The sequence below is a fragment of the Toxotes jaculatrix genome, chromosome 12 (assembly GCF_017976425.1).
Source record: "Toxotes jaculatrix isolate fToxJac2 chromosome 12, fToxJac2.pri, whole genome shotgun sequence".
In the NCBI taxonomy this organism is placed as follows: Eukaryota; Metazoa; Chordata; class Actinopteri; family Toxotidae; genus Toxotes; species Toxotes jaculatrix.
In genome coordinates, this window is record NC_054405.1 from 20448708 (window position 1) to 20469034 (window position 20327).

At 39.8% G+C, this 20327-nt stretch overlaps 2 protein-coding genes across 2 annotated transcripts; one reads left to right on the top strand and one right to left on the bottom strand.

Annotated features, from left to right (window-relative positions):
* Positions 1–732: 732 nt before the first annotated feature.
* Positions 733–4869, bottom strand: hmgb1a (high mobility group box 1a). The gene is made up of 5 exons (XM_041051438.1): positions 4747–4869; positions 2273–2433; positions 1907–2052; positions 1540–1714; positions 733–1418 (listed from the first exon to the last, which is right to left on the bottom strand). The coding sequence occupies exons 2-5, from the start codon at positions 2417–2419 to the stop codon at positions 1266–1268; spliced, it is 621 nt and encodes a 206-aa protein (XP_040907372.1). The 5' UTR covers positions 2420–2433; positions 4747–4869; the 3' UTR covers positions 733–1265.
* A 3818-nt stretch (positions 4870–8687) lies between these two features.
* uspl1 (ubiquitin specific peptidase like 1) lies at positions 8688–19941 on the top strand. Its single transcript, XM_041051045.1, has 9 exons — positions 8688–8836; positions 10095–10251; positions 10772–10894; positions 11012–11993; positions 12438–12548; positions 14079–14208; positions 15080–15205; positions 16655–16815; positions 17476–19941. The coding sequence occupies exons 2-9, from the start codon at positions 10126–10128 to the stop codon at positions 19311–19313; spliced, it is 3597 nt and encodes a 1198-aa protein (XP_040906979.1). The 5' UTR covers positions 8688–8836; positions 10095–10125; the 3' UTR covers positions 19314–19941.
* Positions 19942–20327: the final 386 nt, after the last annotated feature.

Genomic DNA, 20327 nt, shown 5'->3' on the forward strand with positions numbered 1-20327 from the left:
AGTATGTGAGAGATGAAGCAGCTGTATCTAAATAAAACAGGAAGAGTCAGTGATGCATGTTGGCATGCAGAGCTGACAACAGTGCTGCAACTTTCAGTGTACCTCCACCAGGGCAATGAGCCTCAACACACAGCTTGTTTGCATACAACCACAGTAGGCTCAGAAACACAGGATACGTAAACAGTTGTGGTGATGAGTCATACTTCATAGGAACAGCTTATTGAGGCCTGGGTTGTTAGACGCTTTCCCGCTCTATACAGTTCTCCCCGGGAACCATCATGTCAACCCAATTTGACTTTACCGGGTAGACAGCAGTGCAAGTTCAAACGCGTCTCACCTCCAGAAAGATCAAAAATAATCACTCTTACGTCTTAAACATCGACAGCGCAGAACAGTCCAAGGTGTAACTGTTTTTTTCTAAGCAGCCCTGGACTGTTGGATAATTATCTAATGTTTTTTTAATTGTCGGCCATACTGATATGTCATTGTTTTAACAGAGCTGTTAGTGAGATGTTAATCCCACTTCTAATCACTACTCTCCCAGATCAAATCAGTCATATTACAGTTTTGACTCAGAGAAATTGTGCATTAATGTTCATTTAACATATTAGTCTGCTCTTACAAAAAAAAAAAAAAAAAAAATTGGCGCCGTTTAGTCTTGGGAGGAGAAAACCTGGAGGATAAATGCACAATACCTTTTTAAGATTTTCCGCACACACGATACAAAAGCAATTTATTAAAAAAAAAATGTTTATTGACATCAGAAGCGATTTAAATTTCAACAATAAACAAGGCATTTTTTTCTTATTTTTGCTATTACAGTGGTACATAAAGATCAGTAAAACAACTGTGATACGTCAATTTTGATAACGTCATTTAAAATAAAAACACACAGGAAAAGGAAAAAAAAGAAGAAACACTCAGCTCTAACTCAGAACGATTTTTATGTGCTGTGCACCTCTAGCTAGGGTAAATACTGTAAGCCCACCCCTTTACACTGTACCAGGCAGGATAGTGGTCTAGGAACTACCACTGGAAAAATAAGACAAAGATACAGACACGATACTTGTGTAGTGTTAACTATACAAAAAGGAGAAAAAAAACTGTACAGCATAAAAACAACTGATATACACAGCCTTTTTTGTTGTTTTTTTTTTTTTTACCCCTTGGATACTAATGTATTTTCTTTCAATAAGTGAAGTGTGTACAAGGGGGTTAAATGCTTTATAAACAAGAAAATGACCACTATATATGTCGCTCGCAATTTACTCATCATCATCCTCATCATCGTCGTCCTCTTCCTCCTCGTCCTCATCGTCGTCGTCATCGTCATCATCGTCCTTCTTCTCTGCCTTGGACGGGGCTTTTCCAGGAGCTCCACCGCCTGTTTTGCCCTTAGCACGATATGCTGCGATGTCCTGCGTGAAGGAACGACACAAATTAATGTTGAAACTCAAAGACGTGATTGAAGCTCTGATTAAGGAGAGCGGCACAACGTGAATTATCAGTAAAATGTGTTACAACAGATCGTGTCCTTACCTTCTCGTACTTCTCCTTCAGCTTAGCAGCCTTTTTTTCATAGGGCTGCTTGTCCTCTGCAGCGGTGCTGTTCCACATCTCACCAAGCTTCTTGGCAACATCTCCAATGGACAGACCAGGGCTCTCACCTTTCACCTTAGGGCGGAACTCTGAGCAAAAGATGAAGAAGGCAGATCTAAAAAAAAAAAAAAAAAAAAAAAAAAAAAAAAAAAAAAAGTCTGTCATTTACACCACATAACATGCTTCATAATGTGCCTTTACAACATGAGTCAGATGTGTGATTCAGATGTGTTTTGCTGTGCAGAGAGAGACATCGGACTGTTGTGAGGGGCTTTGAAATCATTAAGTGTTGACTTGCAATACTTACGGAGGTCTCTTGGGGGCATTGGGGTCCTTGAACTTCTTCTTCTTTCCTCCCCTGACTGGAACATAGCTCATCATCTCCCTCTCATAGCGTGCCTTGTCCTGCCTGGCCAGGTCCTCAAATTTGCCCTTCTCCTTGGCAGACATTGTCTGAAATCAGAGGGGTAAATTGCTGATTGTAGCATTTGTAGTGACTATTCAGAATATTCCTTTCCCCCTCCAATTCCCTAATTTTTGGAGGGCACTGCATTATCTTACTTAATGCACAATGTAGGAATCTCAGTGCAACTGTAATGAAGAGCTGTAATTTCAATCAACATCCTGTGTCTACAAGTTTATAAAATCATCATCACCGTCCATCTTTTCCTACCTTCCATCGCTCAGAGCACTTCTTGGAGAACTCGGCAAAGTTGACCGAAGCATCGGGGTGCTTCTTCTTATGCTCCTCCCGACAGGTCTGGACAAAATATGCATAGGAAGACATCTTCCCCCTCGGCTTGGTTGGATCTTTCCCCATCCTTATGGCAGTATCTAAAAAGAAATGTTTCAAATACAAATGAGCTGTGCAAATGCATAGATATTGGAGTAAGTGGATAAGTGACTGGGGTTCTGTGTTAAAACGCCCACATTCCACCTCCTAAACACTTTATAAAGAAAGTGGCCTCATGAAAATGTATAGTTTTGTTAATTATCTCTTCAAACCATAATTCTAAATTAAGATAATTAAAATCTATTTACTCTTCTTACAGACTCATACTCCCCTACTACACAATGAGAGCGTCTTTTATTTCTCTCCATTGACCACTAGTATTGATGGCACTACTTAAGTGACCCGCCCTCGCTGCTGTCAAACTGCACTAAGCTGGGTCCCATTAACGCAGTACGCTAAAATAAAACGGGCCAGCACCGACAGTGTTGATGCGATGAAAATGACTTTATTTATTGATGCAATCTGTACAGTGGCCTTTACATAAAACCCGGTGGTCCGCGGTCAGCTCCCATTATGCTGGTTTACAACCGAATAAACACATCGCTACGGATTCAGGAAAGAAATCACACCAATATTCATAAGTGTATTTTTCTTCGCAGCGATACCCTTTCCGGTCACTTCCACGTGTAACTGCAAAAGTTGCTTAAGTTCGGCTGCATAACATAAACCATAGCCCTCTGTGGGACTATAACAGTGGACTGGGCTTACAAAAAGGAAAAAAAATCATGACTCGTGTTTTTGCGAAAAAATATATATATATAAATATCCTCAAACCTCATCTGCAATAAGAATAGGCCTTCAGGAAACCCCCCGTGTCATTCACACTCGTGTTTTCAACAAACAAATAACTTTGACACAAAAGACACAAAATTACATATAAAGACGTATTTATTGGAAACATATCACTAAAAACTGCCATTCGATGTGATTTAACACTCGTCTCCGGTAAGTCTTCCCTTTTTTGTATTCTGGAAATAATTCCACATAATTTGCGAAAATGTTTAAAACTGATCATTTTTTCCTTTACATTTTCCCATTAAATGCTACTGTAACTCCCAAGTAAGCTGCGTCGACCGAAGTAGTAATGGCGCATAGGCTCTCGTTGAGGAAAAGGAGGTCAACAACGACGGCAATATTTCTTCTTCCATTTTGTGAGAATGCCTTCTTCATGAAAGAAAGTCCCCCTCAAATGTCTCCTCCCGCCTCCCAGTTCGCTTTGCAACACGACAGATATGTTTAAAAAGCCGGCGATCTTGACAAAATATTTCCCCGATTGATTCCTATTGCACTAGCCGCCTTGTATAGTAATACATTGGGTCTGTACTGTGTCTATGAGCGGGCTGTGCTACTGACTTGGTTTCTATGAGCTCCTAATGGCCGCTCGTCTTCATCCACTAACATGGAGAATATGGCTCCTTCTCTTTGTGTCAGCGCACAGCCATTGCACTGCATGCAATAGAGGGCAGAGCGACCGCGGCGACCACTTCGCTTCAACCCCCGATTTAAACCTTTTGTAAGCATCGGAAAAATCTCGCAATGGTGTCGTTGAAATCACGAAAGATTGAACTTTCTTTTGCCGTCGTTACATGGTATAGTTACGGGTTTGTTTCTCGAGAAAACACGGTTAGAAAAAGTTGAAGTGAACTGCGCCTCTGTCACTGGCTTCCCATTTGCCTCGCTGCCTTGTTTCCTATGCGAATACAGTCAGCCATTACAGTAAAGCGCAGATCGTGAGGTAATTTTTTCACCGTCTTGTCGGGTGAATTGTAGAAAACAAACATACGTCCGTGTATATTTTGAGACGGTCTTTCTTTTTCTTGTGTTTATATAAATTTTAACGTTTGTATCAAAACCCGCACGCTCCCTAGTCTTCACATGACAGGCATTCAGCTTCGCAATGCACTGCAATGCCAATGGCTAGCTAACGGTGAGCCTTCTACCATTGTCGCTAACCGTGTTGTCCGCTAGACATTCCTGAATTTTTACGCGATAACTACCGTTTGATTCGACTCCATTTTGTAAAAACGACACGACAGTAATATACAAAATTATTCGTATTTAACGGAATCGATTTTTTTTCGTCGAATTTGGTCAAGGTTAATTTTCATTTCTTCCTTTTTACAGAGCGTCTGCTCCACACTCCCGGGCAGAGTAATGTAACGTTACCTGCTTAGCGCCGGCTATTTTTTTGTTGTTGTTGTTTTTTTGGACGTTTCCCCGCAATAAAATTCTTCGCAAGCGTCAAAAGGTTTTACTCTCGATCTTGGCAAACACACGAGTAGGACATTTCTGAATGTTACCGTCGTTCTCATCATTACGGACACTTAAAATGTTCGTGTGTGTGTGATACTTACCTAGGGACTATCGCTGGATCTCAATGCTCTGCAATGGCTGTGTATGAGGGAACACAGGCGATACGCAATGTCTTCAGTCTTCAGCTCTCTAACATTACTCTCGGCGGGGCTCGCACGCCATTGGCCAGCGCCCAGTCTAGCGCCGCTCCGATTGGTCGGAGGCTTTTCATTGTCCTAATAGAAGACGAGGTCCGATTGGCCGTCTTTTGTGAAACGTCACTGAAGTTTTCCGAGGCGCGTGGATACAAAAACATTTCTGAGCAGCGTGCTGGAGCTGGTAGTAGTGTAGTGTGTTTGCCATAGTATTGAATTCACTACGTTGAGCGCAGTGTACAGTAGGCAAGTTAAATGAATGAGACAACGCTTGAAGCCAGTGAGCGAGGCAGCTGTAAAATAACGTGCGACTGTGTTGCACGGGCCGTCCTCCCCTCTTCATCAACCACCTCCATTGTGCACTCTCTGCAATACACGTGAGCTTATTTGCAAATTACACCTGCAAAAATGCACAAGGAGAACGTCGCATATTCGTATGTAAAAGGCGTAAGAAGCGGTTGCTCATCCCATATCGTACTTGATGTGACATTTTGAAGGATTTGGCTCTGAGTTAGAGTGAAAACGCACTAACAGTCCACCTAATGATGTGCCTTTTGATCACTGTGTTTTTCCATGATCTTAATTTCCAGCCCATTATTGAATGAAAGGCTTCGCGCCGACTACAACGCAGTGCTCTACATTAATTTTCGCGGAAAAGTGTACAAAATAATCACGTTTTGAAGGCACTCATTGGGTGATGTAGATCTGTTTACTTATGAGCCTGCAATACCTATTAAAATCAAGGAACATCAAAAACCATGATCAATGCAACAAGTAAAGCAGGCCTCGAGATTTTTTTCTTTTTTTTTCTCAGCACATTATGTTTCTTTTAGCCTGATTTTTATAGGGTTAATCTTCAGTAGCCGATTGAAAGATGATATTTTGCCCATACGCAATTAACACCACAGATTTAAGGAGATCAAAGTTAGCGGAGAAAGCACTTTATAGTCAGAAGAAGGGCAATAATTTTGGCCTAGAGGATAGTTTTTTGTTTGTTTGTTTGTTTTGTAGTGAGACAGTGTGGTGTGATATACTGCTTGTGGCTCTGTTATTGTGCAATAATGTATTCAAACTTTTTTTGCTAATTGCAGGTCCCATAGATGTAGTAGGCCTGTATGATAGTCTCATTACACATGGGTTTTTATTCCCAACCAGACACATTGTGTGGTTCAATGAAATGGTTAAAGCCCTAAATAACAATATACATAAGGAGGAAAAAGACAGAATCCATTCATTATAATGCAACCCATTTTTGCCAGGCATGTTATATAAACAGATCAGGGCTTAGCCGTTTATAGATTTTTTTTTTTTGAACGCTGTGTTGTTCCAGATGAATGACTAATAGCTAATATATTACAAATGCTAACAGCATGCTTCTATTTGATAATGACATATCAATATATATATAATATATATTATCATTTAAGGTTTTTGTTCTTCTTCTACCTTTTCCCCTTTCCTACATATCTAATACTAATTCAGCAACACTCTAAAACCACATTTTATTGTGCTGTTATACAGCTGAATTATTCGGATTACTAGCTTTGTCAATAGGTGTCAAGAGGTCACATGTTTGTGTTTGTTTGCCTGATCAATAACAACTATGGAAAAATCTGGTTATGATGTGCATATTCCTGCTATTCAAAGAAAACTATTGAGTTTTATGACCTTGTGACCTCTCTCTAGCGCCACCATATGGCAAATATTAGAATTCATTCCATGACTGTAGCTCCTATGAACTGAGTTTTTATGATATCTCTTGACTCATAACTCATACAGACATAAAATTTGCTGTGTGCCATCTATAATAGTATTATAATGGAGTATGAGGGTTACACCCATTTATTATTATTATTATTATTATAGATAATAATAACACTAATAGTAATACTAATTGTAGTAATAATAATAATAATAATAATAATAATAATAATAATAATAATAAAGAATTGTGCATAGATATGTTTCTATTCAGATTCACATTTCCAGTCGGTACAATTCTGATTATTGTAACCTGAGCTCTAGCGCCACCATTAGGCAAAACTTTGAGACATATACAGAGGAGAAATGGTCATCCTCTGAGTAGGCCAGCCTACTAAGATTTCAGGACACTGATTTCAAGATGACTTACTTACTTTGCCCAAAGTGGAGGTAATGTAATTATCTGTCATTAGAGGCTTGTCCGTGTGTTTGTGTACTAAAATGAAGACAATGTCCATGTTCATGATGATTTGCAAAATGTAGTCATATACTCACTGAAGATAATCTTATGATCATATGTGCTTAAGAAATGGTTGATCATTTCTATATGCATATAATGAAAAAATTGGTATCTAATAAATATGCTTCTGCTTATCAGCTAATAAAGAAACAAAGAAAAATGGCTGACACAGTTTATTCTTATCCTTGAATTAAGAATGGGAAGGGTGAACTGATTCCAAATGCCAATCACAAACCAGACTTAGGCCACATGTCTGCCTGTGATGCTGCCTGTCTGTGTCTCATTTTGCACCAGGAGATGCCACGGCAGAAATGAGGCTTGGAGGCGGCCGGTTTATGCATTCTAATGAGCACTCCCTGGGAAAAATATGCAAATTCATTTTGTCATCAAGAGGAAAATAGAGGACAGGAGAGCAGCAGATACAGGAGGGGCTTAAGGGAGGAGGGCACATGCAAGAGGCGGGATTGGATGAAGGGAGATAATGTGTATGTGCATGTCTGTAAATGTGTATGCGTATGGACTGGGGGATACAAGAGCAGGAGGTGTAAGAAGTGGGCTGTATTATGGAACCAGAGTGAGGGACATATGTAACCCCCATCCAACCAACTCCACCCCTCTACTTATCCCAAAGCCACATAGAGTGGGTCTACAAAAAACAAATAAATAATAGCCAGCCTTATTTAAAAAAAAAAAAAAAAACAGTTAAGTAAACTACAGACTGGATGAAGGATCAATTTATACGGCTAGAAATAGAAAAATAGAAGATAGACACATCTCAGGTAAGTTAGTGCTGTGAGTATATCCACTCACAAAAAAAATAGGCTAATCAGTTTTAGTTCCTTGAAAGGTTGCTCACCCTTTTGTGTTTCATATCAGTCTGAAAAATATAAATTCTCCTGGTTTCTGCTGGTTCTGATTAACTCAGACTAGCCACTGTGGGGCATTGTAACTTGTGATGGGCAGTGCCATTGTCAAAGAGGGGTAAATAACCTTCTAATAGAAAAGATAATGTAACAAAGGGAACTACTACTACGTTTAAAAATACTAATAATAAAGTTGAAAAACAATTCATATTGAAAATTAGAATTGAAGTTGAAATATTTGTTTTTAATCAGCTTTAAAGCTCTTTTACATGTTTCAATTTCAAAAGACATGGCGTTCAAAGTTTTCATTGTTCTTGTTAAAATTAGGTCTTTGAATACAAGATATAATATTTCCGCAAGACTATGGCTATTAGGAAATAATAATGATCACAATTAATAACGCGAATAAATGCTTTTAACAGTTTTGCACTGATTAACACTGGTTTTACGGGCCTAGTTGAAGTCTTGCAGAACCTATAAGCCATTTCACCGCTGAAAACCACGCCCATCATAACCCTAACCAACCCACGAGCCAAATTTGAAAGTTCAGCATCCTTCAGCTTCTTTCACGTTTTTCCCTCAAGTTCGTGCGGCTGCTGCGATTATATACTAGCGGGCAGTGCCATTCAAACCAAGTGTGCAGCGCCAACATGAACAATAACCTCAGCCTAAGCTTCTGCAGTTCACTTGAGCGGCCAGCTGGGGCTCAGCGGAACCACTGTCTGTCACAGTGAGGGAAGACAAAGGCCGCTGCACAACCGGCGGCGGCCGGAAAAAGAACGTCTGTGATACGAACTGACAAAACGGTGCACATGGGCTCACGCCGCAGGTGGAGAGTAATAAATACAGCTCTGTGTGGATGGATTTCACCGACCAGCACCATAACATCACTTGTAATCTAATTTTGGTTTCGGTACGTATGATATTTATTCACTTAAACCGGAATAACAAGTCGGCAGCGACTGAAATTAACGGCAGTTTTAGGCTAATGTGTTAGCATGCTAGCCGCTAGGTACATGGACTAGCTAGTTAAGTGAATAAAGGCTTGTTAATAGGTTTGATTGGATCAAAAATAAATTATTATAACGTTAATGCATTATTGCGTTGAGTGCATTTGCTTTTGTAGATGATTCACCACTCAGTGTTCATATGTTGGCCTTTACCGCCAGTATCTCACAGTAAATTATATAACTGTAATCCAAACATGGTTTTGTTTTGTTCTAGGAGCTTTTCAGTGCCGTTTTCATAATTAATTGCACGATCTCCTGTGCTTCAACAGAGTAAACCGTAGCTGGCCTGATGGTCCCACGTGTGTGCCTGAAAACACCTGCCCATAGACTAATTTATTGTGACTTACTGCATGTTTCTAAGAAACAAACTGCATTATGGTGTATTTCCTGTAACGTTATTGATATTACCAAAAACTGGTATTTTAAAAGAATCCATATAATCCTTATAAACTGTAGACAAACGCGGAGTAGGTTGGACAGTATGAATAAAATCTTGTATCAAGATATGAATAATTTCATATTGTGATGTTCATATACACTCAGTTGGTAGTTGATTAGGCACACCTAGTTATGCAGTCTAGTACAACAGCTCTATAGTTAATCCCACCATCATGACACTTATAATATTGAGTTTTCGTTAAACAGTTTTAGAGAGGCGTTCAATTTTAGAGTAATTTGGGATGATGTAGTGTTTGATGCTGCTAATATTGTTATACTTACTTTTGTCCACCCTCTTTTCATCAGTGAGCAGGGGCTAAATAATAGAAACATCTCTCTACATAATGCAAAACAATTCAAGAACTGTTACATTAAACTTCATTAATTTTAGTATAGTATAACTAATAAACTGCCAACTGAGTGTACATCATGAAACAGGTGGCAGTGGCACTTTTGGTGATACAATGAGCTGAATACCTGAAAAATCAAGGTACGTTATTAAATTGATGGAAACGTTCTGTGAATGCCATACAGCTTATAGCTCACGGATATGCAGTATTTCCTGCAGCATAATCAGGGATAGTTACCACTGTATAAATAATAAAGGTTGACAAGTTTCCAATGTCTTATGCTCCATCCTTAATGTGGACTGTGTTTCCTTGTACGTTCATAACTTATTGGCTCTGAGTAACATGCCCCACGTGGTGCTTTATTTTTCCACAGCTCCTCTGGAAGTGCGCCAGGTTGAAGTGATATGGTGATATTTTTTGAATGGCACCGGACATCTTTGGACCAGAGGAGCAGCTGTGGTTTGCCAATGACTGGTGAAGACACTGGTTTGGGGGCTTTGGCCTCACCACTGGTGGGGTATTTGGGAAAAGTCAGTAGACTCATGCTTTCCTCTCACTGTGGTCACTTGCGCAAAGCTGAATTATATTTGAAAAATACTGTACCTGGACAGTACCAATCCAAATTAAACAAAAGAAAACAAAACACAAATGGAAATCTTTGGTGGTAAAAGGCGAAAGTTTTTTGGGTAGGCTTGAAGCCTATGATAAGTCAAAGATTGTTCTATGTATTATATATTGTTTCATGAGAAATCTTGAATGGAAAATCTGAGAAATATGTGTTTTCTTCAAATGTTTATTTTCTTTATGTTTCATGTGTTTTTACCATATACTGATAATCTACAATTCAAATTCACATGTGCCACTCTGTTTCACTAAGAGACAGAATGGAAGAATATAACAATGAATGTTGTTGACAGTGGTGGGGAGATGGAGGAGGTGCTGTAAGCAGGGCTAAAATTTTATGTGCGTGAATGTGAACAGTAAGAGCTTAGGTTTGTATAGATGAGAATTGACTAATATTGTGTTTTTGTCTCTTAATATTTGTTAAAGGTTCAGGAAAGAGCTTCTTCACTGGAGCATTGTCCTTGGTGTACTTCGAAAGGCTTAACATATGCTTTGCGCTCCTACTGCATCAACCTTCAAGAGTCAGTCACCCTCTGCACAAACCCACAGGTAAGTCCCAGTACCACTGTCATGCACACATACATGTTCAGCTGAACAGCCACCTTTCTTGTCTTTTTTTTTTTTGCTATCTACCATGTTAACTTTTTTGTGTTTAATCCCACCTAGTGCCTTTTCCCTCTGGTCAGCCAATCTTTGGAGGATGTTCTGGCCAGCTTGGATCCTGTGGAGCCCACGGTTGGGAGCAAAAGAAAAAATCCCCTGCCACTGGAAAAGGAAGAGTTGATTGGACGCTCACCCAAATGTCTGCGATCAAGTGAACTTGACAGTCCCGGCACACAAAGTGTTACTGACACACTTGTCAGCCAGGCAGAGCATTGTGCTGTAAACGATGTCAGTAATGGCCAACATGCAGCACCCAAGACAGATGGTGAAAAGGTAAACGGAGACCACAGGGATTTTGATTGTCCAATTGCAGAGACAACAGGATGGGAAACACCACAAAATGAGGATGTTTTTCTGGAGAAGCAACAAGACGGAGCAGCTTGTGCGGAAGGCTTTGCTCTTCCTGCGTGCTCAGCCTCAGCTGGACACCTGCAGAGCTCATCAGAAACCTTGTTGACTGCTGATGGGGATGAGCCTGCGCTCTCTCCTCACTGTGGTGCTCTTGGTATGTTAGAGGCAGAGGATGACTTCAGGCAGGTGAAGAGTCATCCAGAGGGGCTGAACAGACGGTGTAGTTTGGCCTCCAATCAGTCCAGCCTCACAAATGAGGACATTTATTCAACTGAAATCAATACTCCACCGCCCCAGCTCAATGAGCAGACAGCGAGGATGAAACAGAAACCACTGACTGCAGACATCACCGTGTGTAAAGACATAGCAGGCATTAAGTCAGAAACTGAGGATTTGTCCTGTACCTCTTTAATAGAGTCAGGAGAGGAGCATGTACCTGTTCCAAATCAGCTTTTCTGGAGGAACAGCGACAACCTGTGTTGGCTGGACTCACTGCTTGCTGCTTTGGTGAAGTGTAAGAGCTTGAGAAAGTGTAAACCTAAAGACGAGCCTCAGCGGCCATCTGTCTGGCAGCTAATGAGAAGATATGAAGACATTTGTGCTGCCACTCAAGTCCACCAGCAGACTGGCAGAGGTAAGTTAAAAGATAATCTGCAGCATACCTGTGGGTGTGAGGTAATTTCAACTAATGTTTGGAGTGTTTATGGCATTTTTAATTTGTAGTCTTGCATTTACAATCAATAGAACATTTGTAATTGATTTCTTCTTTGCTTATATGGTTCTCAAGTACATTAATTATAAACTAATTTCACTTAAAGGCCTTAATCACCTATATTTTCTTAATTTCTATACTCTACTGGTCTTTCTATACTCTTTGGCCTTGTAGTTTGTTTTGGTTTGAGTTGCCCAGGTCTTAAGATATCCATCCCAGAGATTTCTTCTGTTATGTCAATATAATGGAGGTGAATAAAGCTTTGTCTCTGCTGTTACAAACATTAAAATATTACATTTGAAAAACAAAACATCAACAGGACTTACCTTTGGTGCATTTTATTTATCTGAGGTTGTTTCTGTCTAGATGGTGGGGTGCAGGTGCCAAAACATGTGCTGCAAAAGGCCAATGCGGACCTACAGAGTCTCAGGATGTCAGTCTTCAAGCTACTGCAGCCCAAGCTACATTGCAAACTGGGTGAGCCCTGTCACTGAACACATACCATACAGCAGCCAAACTAAAAACAGCTTCGTATGAGATATAAGAAGTGATTTTGGACATTCTTAGTTACTGCCTGTTTCTGTTGACCTACTGTGCCTCGCTAGTTCAACATTTCTGATTTATAGATGCAGGTTTTCACATTCATCAGCATCTCATGAACCTGCAGGGTACCATGCATGTTTTCAGTGTTATTACCAAGTCAGGCTAGTGTCAGCCTCAAAGTATTGTGACCATATCTGAGTGTTGAGTATTAGGAGATGATACTGCTGCTTAGAAATGAAGTCTAAATCAATTTAGAAATACATCCTGAGTAGATATGTGTCACACCTGAGGTTTATTTGCAGTGTGCACTTGTTCTGTTCAAGATACAGTACATTTTTATTACATGTGATGAGAAAGGCAGGAAACTCAATTTGATTGAGTTGTTGATCACTGCTTCATTGTTGTTTTCTTGCCCTTCTTTCTCTCAGCTTGGTATGGAAAGTGTGCAAAGCAGCAGAGCCACGATTTCACACTTGCCAGTTCTCAAAGCATTACAATACATGGAGTAAACAACAAAAAGGTTAAAATTGAAATCAACATTGATCAATTTAAGTTCATTTTTTTAAATCAACTTCAACAAGAACAGACTTTCCCTGACAGCTGGAGAAAAGCTGATAGATAAAAAGCAGTGAATAAATATGAAGAAACAAAACATTTCTTTGCACTGTATTTCTGAAGTCGCCAGCACTGATAGAAAACCCATGTTAGATTAGCAACAACATGCAAATTGTACCAAGCTACTGTGAGCAAGGGAGACATGTCTGAGTGAATACTTTTCAAACTCAACAACACACTGCTCCCAAGTCCCTTCCAGCCTTGTGTTCATGAATATTAGATTTCATATATCCTAATGCTGCATTTTTGCCAAAGAGATTACAGTGACCAAAAGAAGTACACAAAGGAGTAGTCTGTCTTGTTTTGGCAAGTTGCTTCTGCAAATTGTAGTCACACTCCTTATACATAATTTGAAAGATCTTCAAAGATCTTTAAACAGCTAAAGCATTTAATTAGCTTAACTGCTTTTGTTTTTTTTCTACGTTGATATGTATCATGCTTTATATATTTGGCATCTCACTTGCATACCACAAAGTTGTACTGAGTCACGAATCCCTGTTTAGAATCCAAGGCAAGAGTTAATCTTGATACTTCAGAGTAACCATTATCATCTGATAATACCAGACGGTAACAGGTCTGGACGTGCAAACCTTGGATTTTTCTCAGCTTGTTGCAGCCACATCTTTACATCGTATGAAAGTGGGAGAACTTGTTTAGTTGTTGTCATTCTTTGTATTGTGAAAATACAAAGGGATGGGCAGGAACAGTGACGGGGCAAGCGATGCAGATGCTGTTAAAATAAAGCCAAAGAGAGATTTCCACTTTCAGACGTGCAGACACATGTCTCTAAAATCTACCATATTATCACTCGTACCAGTGATGATGGTTTAACTGCTGTGTGCTTTTCAGGTCAGAGGGAAACTCCAGTATTTGCAATGCCACTTCTTCTTACATTGGACTCATGGGTGGAGCCTCTTTTCCAGTCAACCTTTCACTGGGAGTTTAAGTGCAGCGAATGTAAAGCTGCTACCAAAGAAAGGTAGGTGATGATGTACATGATAAAATACTACATAGTATACCTGATGCACTAAAGCATTTTGTCTTTAGCAATTTAGAAACTTGCTTTAGAGCTGTCACTTATTCATCCAGAAGCTTGACAGTGATAAGATTGAAAGCGCAGAGAAAGTCATTGTGTTGAAAGTGATCACGTTTGGAACAAGTACATCGCTCACTGTACAGTAGCCTTTGGATGAGGGCCCACTCCGCCTCAGGTTTGTTTGGAGTGGGAAAAATAAAGATATTAATGAATAATTTAAGACAAGTTGGTTTAAATTCCTTGTAATCAGCTTGTTTTTTTTTCCTTCCCTCTTTTACACATTGGCTCATTTATGCATAAGTGATTGTGAACAGTGGATTGTTGATTAATCTCTAGTAATGGCTTAAAACTCTGAGTTCATTAAGCTTTGGTTATTAACATTTCCAGTAAAGCCATTTGGAACATGTACAGAACTCTGCAAAGAGGTTTTGCCTCTACCTAGTGAACTATGCCCATAAAGATGCCCATAGTGGTTTCGCGGAGCCCAAGATAACAGGGTCTGATTGCTTATTTTGTCTGATCAACAGTTCAAAACTCAAGTGTATTCAGTTCACAATTACATTAGACAGAGAAAAGCAGCAAATGCTCACATTGGAGCAGCTGGAACAAGTGAATATTTGACATTTTACTTGATAAATGACTTAAATGATTACCAAAATTGTTATTAATTAATTTTCTGTTAATCGGCTAATTGCTTAAGGTGCTTAATGTTTCAGCATTAAGTTTGAATTTGGGTGAGTAAGATTTTCTACAAAACTACTGTCTTCTACAAAACTGTATAAATCCTAAATGTAGTTCATGTTCTACCTTTCAGGTTAATGAAGACTCTTCCCACCTTCACAAATATTATGCCTGATTGGCGCCCACTTCATGCAGTTCATTTGGCCCCGTGCAATGTATGCTGCCGAAAGAATCAGAAGAGGACCATGATGCTGGAGAGGTGAGAATTAAGCTGTTAATGTGTCTATCTTAAATATATTAAAAGAGTTTTTATGGTGACTGTCCTTTTTGGAATTCTCAAACTGATTATTGATTAAGATGTGTTTACTTCATGTTGGAGCATTGTATTTACCTGCACAAAACTGTACAATTTAAATTTAAGATCACTTTGTTTTAGTGGTGTGATTTTAGTCCGAACCTGCTTCAAATCAGACCACCATTTGCCAAGTAATTACAGCCACAGTTTTATGCAAACTTTTGGGCACCCCTGGGCAAATTACATACGTATTTACTCATTTTTGAAGTGGAAAGAAGTAAATGCAGCCCCTGCAGCAAAAACAGTTACATTAACAATTAATCCTTCTTCAAATTTTAATGCACTATGATTTTTCATTTCATGAACTTAAAAAGCAGAAAAAAATGGACACTAATTGTGGCACGTGTAAAAGTGTGGCCACCCTACTAAGTCAGTATTAAGTAATCCCTCCCTCCCTTTGCCAACTGTTAAGCATGAGAGTGGAAATATTCTGCATTGGGATTGTGCGGCACGGAAAAACATTGGAAACGTTGTACGGATAGTGAGAAGAATGGATTTCACTAAACATGAGTAAATTCTGGATGTAAACGTCCTGTAGTCAGTCAAGAAACAGAAACCGAAAAGAGTCTGGCTTCAATAGCAGGACAATGATCCAAAGCAGACTTCAAACTCCACCAAGAACGTCTTCAAGAAACACAAGCTGAAGCTTGTGAACGGCCCTCACAGTTTTCTGACCTGAACATCATTGAAAATCTGTGGGTAGATCTTAAACATGCTGTGTGTGTAAGACAGCCTAAAAATATCTCAGAACTTGAAGTGATCTGAGGGAAGAGTGGGTGAAAATTCCTAAATCAACCACAGAGAGACTCTTAGCTGCAGAAAGTGTTTGCAAGCTGTTGTTATATCTACAAAAAAGAAAGGGGGGGGGGGGGGGGGGTGTTACTGACTGTGTAGGGTGTGGTCACATGTTTTCACATGCTGCAATTACAGTTTAATTTTTTTTATTTTTTTATTTTATAAGTTCATAAAATGTAACAGAGCATTAATATTTTCAGAAAGGGTCATTTATTTGATGTCTGTTTACTGCAGGGGTTGTAATTACTTCTTTCCACCTCAGATTTCAGCTATTTCCAAGTCTAGTAGAAATCTGCAGATCGGCAAGATGACAAAAAAATCACAACAAAGAAACAGTGAACTTCAGTTGTCTGCCTAAAGTGGCAGTAACTGACTGCCCCTGTGAATTAAATTACTTGTAGTAAAACATATTTTCATGTACATTAAGCAGGTGCAAGAACAACTGAAAAGGTGCTGTAGTTTCGTAGATACAGTGCTTTATGTTATTCAGAGAAACTCTTGCCTAGGCCTTCACTTTTACATCCAGTTAACCAGACTTTTGCTTTGTGTTTTGTGTAGCGTGCCTCCAGTGTTTGTGCTGCATTTTATAGAGGGGCTTCCTGACAATGATGTCAGTGTCTACGCCTTCAACTTCAAAAGGAAACACTACTCAGTCACCACTGTCATACAGTACAACCATCAACTGAAGCACTTTGTCACCTGGATTTGTAATTCTGATGGTAGGTATCTAAAGACCAATTCTGTTATGGTTTTATTACCTTTTTTTTCCAATATCTTTACCAATGACTTTGCTAAAATATTAGGTCAGTTAATGAGCTTGCTGGGGATGTATGATTGAAAGCAATTTTAAATATATTTAATGAATTACCTTGCCATATTTAGGCCTAAGACAATGTCATTTAACTGAAATCTAATATCAGAGAACTATTTTTATGCTTCTCTTTATCATTCTATAAGTTGCATTTGCACTTGGTGTGAAACCACAAACACTGTAGTTCATAGATAAGTCACATGAAGGTTAATATTTTCATTCCCCTACATTGTAGTTTGCCAAACAGCACATTCTGCTGGACATTTCATGTAATGTTAAATGTTGGAAGCTTGTTGCTTGTTGTTAATTTGTCATTTATACAGAATATATCTGTGGCTTGTCAGCTAAGATTTTTCAGTACATATGATTATGCTTTCTACATTTGATCTATATTGTTAGTCACATTATGTTTTGTTATATCTTTATTCTTTTGTATAATGTTGTGTTGGCCCAGATTTTCCTGTTATTATTATTATTATTTTGCTCAGAGCCAATTAATAATATATCAATATAAAAATGCATGCCGCTTGTGCTGCTTTTTGTTGTAACTGTGTGCTGTTCCTCGCAGGATCGTGGCTAGAATACGATGACTTGAAATACCCAGACTGTAAGACCCATCGGAAACTCCCAGTCCCTGCTCAGGAGATGCACGTCATCTTCTGGGAAGCGGAGGAGGATAAAGATCCTCTCATCTGTTCTCCCTCCAGCACATTTTCTGACTCTACCCCATCTAAAAATGAGATGAACCCCAGACTATGTGACAAAGACTTAGCAGCAGATGAACTCTTGGCTTGCTCTCCAGCTCAGTCTCCTCTCGTGTCTCACAATGAGACTGGCGTTGTCTGTGTGCTCTCAGTATCTGAAGACGGCAACAACATCACGGACACAACCATTACAGCCGGACTTGATACATCAATAGGTTCCACAACGTTGCTCGAAGCCTTCGAGGGCCTTAGCCATAATGATATAATTACACTCACACTGGTGGACTTACAAACTGATTCAGAAATTCAACCTGTAAATGACAATGAACAAACTCAAGATTTGAGTGTTACCGGCAAGAATGAAATACTTGATGTGACACCGGATAGCTCCTCCGCTGTAATAGGCAGTGAAAGGTGTGACGGCCCTGATGTTGAGCTTCCCTCCACCTCCAGCACATCTGAACCTGAATCTGGCGATGGCTCGTCTAGTGATCCAACATTTGTGCCTGGTGCAAGGAGAGGACGAGGGAGAGGCAGAGGGAGAGGAATTGGCAGAGGCAAAGCTGTTAGCAGACAGAAAGGTAAAACAGCAGCCTCATCAAAAGCAGCTCCCCATATTCCACCACCTGTGTCCTCTGAGCCCTCCGAAGTAACGAGTAACAAACCTGTGGTTGTTGCTGCTCAGGAAAACACACCAGCTGTTGAAGCTACAGAGCAAAGGTCCCCCCTGGTTTCTACTGTTTCCTCATCCCTGGCCACTAGTCAGAAAAGTCCCACAGTTCCACCAACACTAGATCAGAACGCCCGCTGGTCCTTCCTGCTCAGCAAACACCCACTAACCCATCTTCAGAAGTCCACTGCGAAACTCGGCCCCACCCACACACCCACCTCGGTCGCACAGGTAAACCCCACTCCTCCTGCTCACTCTACCCCCATCCAGGTGAGAAGACAGCATATTCCTGGAGGACTTTTCCCTAAACCACAGCTCAGGACAGAGGAGAGTGAGGGTCTCCCACTGAAAGCTGCAGAAATGTACGGTGCATTCAGTGCCAAGAGCTCAAACAAACCCAGTCCTCTCCCATCCCCTGCGCTTCTCAGTGGCAAATCAGAACTGTTTCAGCCCATCACTTCTCACCGTCACAATTCACTGGGGACCACAGCAGTGGTGTCTGATGCATTACTTCCTACGCATAAAGCAAAGGGGCTCCCTGAGATCTCCTCCAAGAAACAGAGCAGCAAGGTTCCTCCAGGTCTCAGCGACACTGAAGCTCTCAGGTACAAGCTGATAAAGAAACTGAAAGCAAAGAAGAAGAAGCTCGCCAAGCTGAATGAACTCTTGGGTCATCAGGGAGGCTCCAGCCTCCAACCGGACAGCACTGGCCTCAGCTCTCCTAACACAGTTACCTCAAGTACCTATGACGGCTCCACTTGCGACGACTTCCTCTCAGACCTGCTCTCACCAGCAACGACAGCCAGCAACCTATCGCCAGACAGCACGGGCTTCTTAGAGATGCTCACCAACAGACAAGATGGAGTCGGCCAGTTGGACTGCGGGGTTAATGCTGTTGGTGCAGTGTCACAGAAGAACACTTACATGACCAACAATGAACACTTCCTGGATGAGTTTCTTGCGCAGGCTGTGACTCAGAGACCGACTGAGTTGGAGAGCGAAGCACTTAGTGCACTAGAACTTTTCATTTAAGTTATAGGGGTAGGTGTTGTCTGCAGGCTATGAGCACAGATAACATTAACAGTAACTTACTGTTGTGAGAGAATTATGCAAAGTCTACTTGTTTAACAGTTTTACACCTCATCTGTAGGGATGGGTTCTGATAGCAGGTTCCAAATTAGTAAAATACCAGGATTTTTTTAAGATCAGCAGCCAACGAATCCCTTATTGAATCCTTAATTCTTGTCCTATGTTCAATAAGAGATTCAGAGTCAATTTAGATGCTGTTGAACCCCATCCCTATTGATCACTCAGACTTGTCAGTTTGTCCCCACGTGAAGATGTAGTTTACAAGTTTATAGTAATGAAATCTCTGTGTGTATTTATGTTGATATTAATTTAGAAAACTTCATGAAGTTTGTATGTTGGCGATGGTATGTAGAGCCGTGGATTAAATTTGTAAACCACATCTTGAAATGTTTTCTGAAAGTTTGGCACTTTGTAGTTTATATGTACTGTATGCATCTGGGTTGTGTGAGGCCGTCATGTTGACAGCCAAAGCTGTTTGTTTGCTCTGTTTTGTTATTTTGACAAATTACTTGAAAATTCTCATGGAAGATATTTCTTTTTTTAGTGTCATTTAATAAACACTTTAAATGACTCTTATATGTAATTCAACTTAATGAAAATGTGTGTGCTCTTTTACAAACCTTTTTGGGAAAGTAAAATATTTATATTTTTAGTTTTTATGTATTAAAGTTACTGAAGTAGTGAAACACAGTGGACATAAATATGTAAAATCTGGAACTGTGCTGTGAGATATCTAACAGAATTTGAAATGAAAAAATAATAAGAACCTCACGTTTGGATTGTCTGCAGGTAAAACCATGAAACATTATTTGAACTTATAAATAATTATTTTTACAGTAATACAAACAAACATGAACATTTAATTTAGGCTATTTAGTTCTACTTAGCTCCTTTTTTTTAATGTCTTTAAATGAAAATTAAGATAATAGAATGAGAAACGATCTTTCCCTAATCTTG

What these genes read in the sequence shown, in the direction of transcription:
- hmgb1a (XM_041051438.1), bottom strand. Translation starts at nt 2,419, where the DNA reads ATGGGGAAAGATCCAACCAAGCCGAGGGGGAAGATGTCTTCCTATGCA. An exon ending in AGTGCTCTGAGCGATGGAAG is followed by an intron (nt 2,053 to 2,272) that starts GTAGGAAAAGAT and finishes CTCTGATTTCAG; the next exon opens with ACAATGTCTGCCAAGGAGAA. An exon ending in TGAAGGAGAAGTACGAGAAG is followed by an intron (nt 1,419 to 1,539) that starts GTAAGGACACGA and finishes TCCTTCACGCAG; the next exon opens with GACATCGCAGCATATCGTGC.
- uspl1 (XM_041051045.1), top strand. Translation starts at nt 10,126, where the DNA reads ATGGTGATATTTTTTGAATGGCACCGGACATCTTTGGACCAGAGGAGC. An exon ending in CCCTCTGCACAAACCCACAG is followed by an intron (nt 10,895 to 11,011) that starts GTAAGTCCCAGT and finishes AATCCCACCTAG; the next exon opens with TGCCTTTTCCCTCTGGTCAG. An exon ending in AAAGCTGCTACCAAAGAAAG is followed by an intron (nt 14,209 to 15,079) that starts GTAGGTGATGAT and finishes TCTACCTTTCAG; the next exon opens with GTTAATGAAGACTCTTCCCA.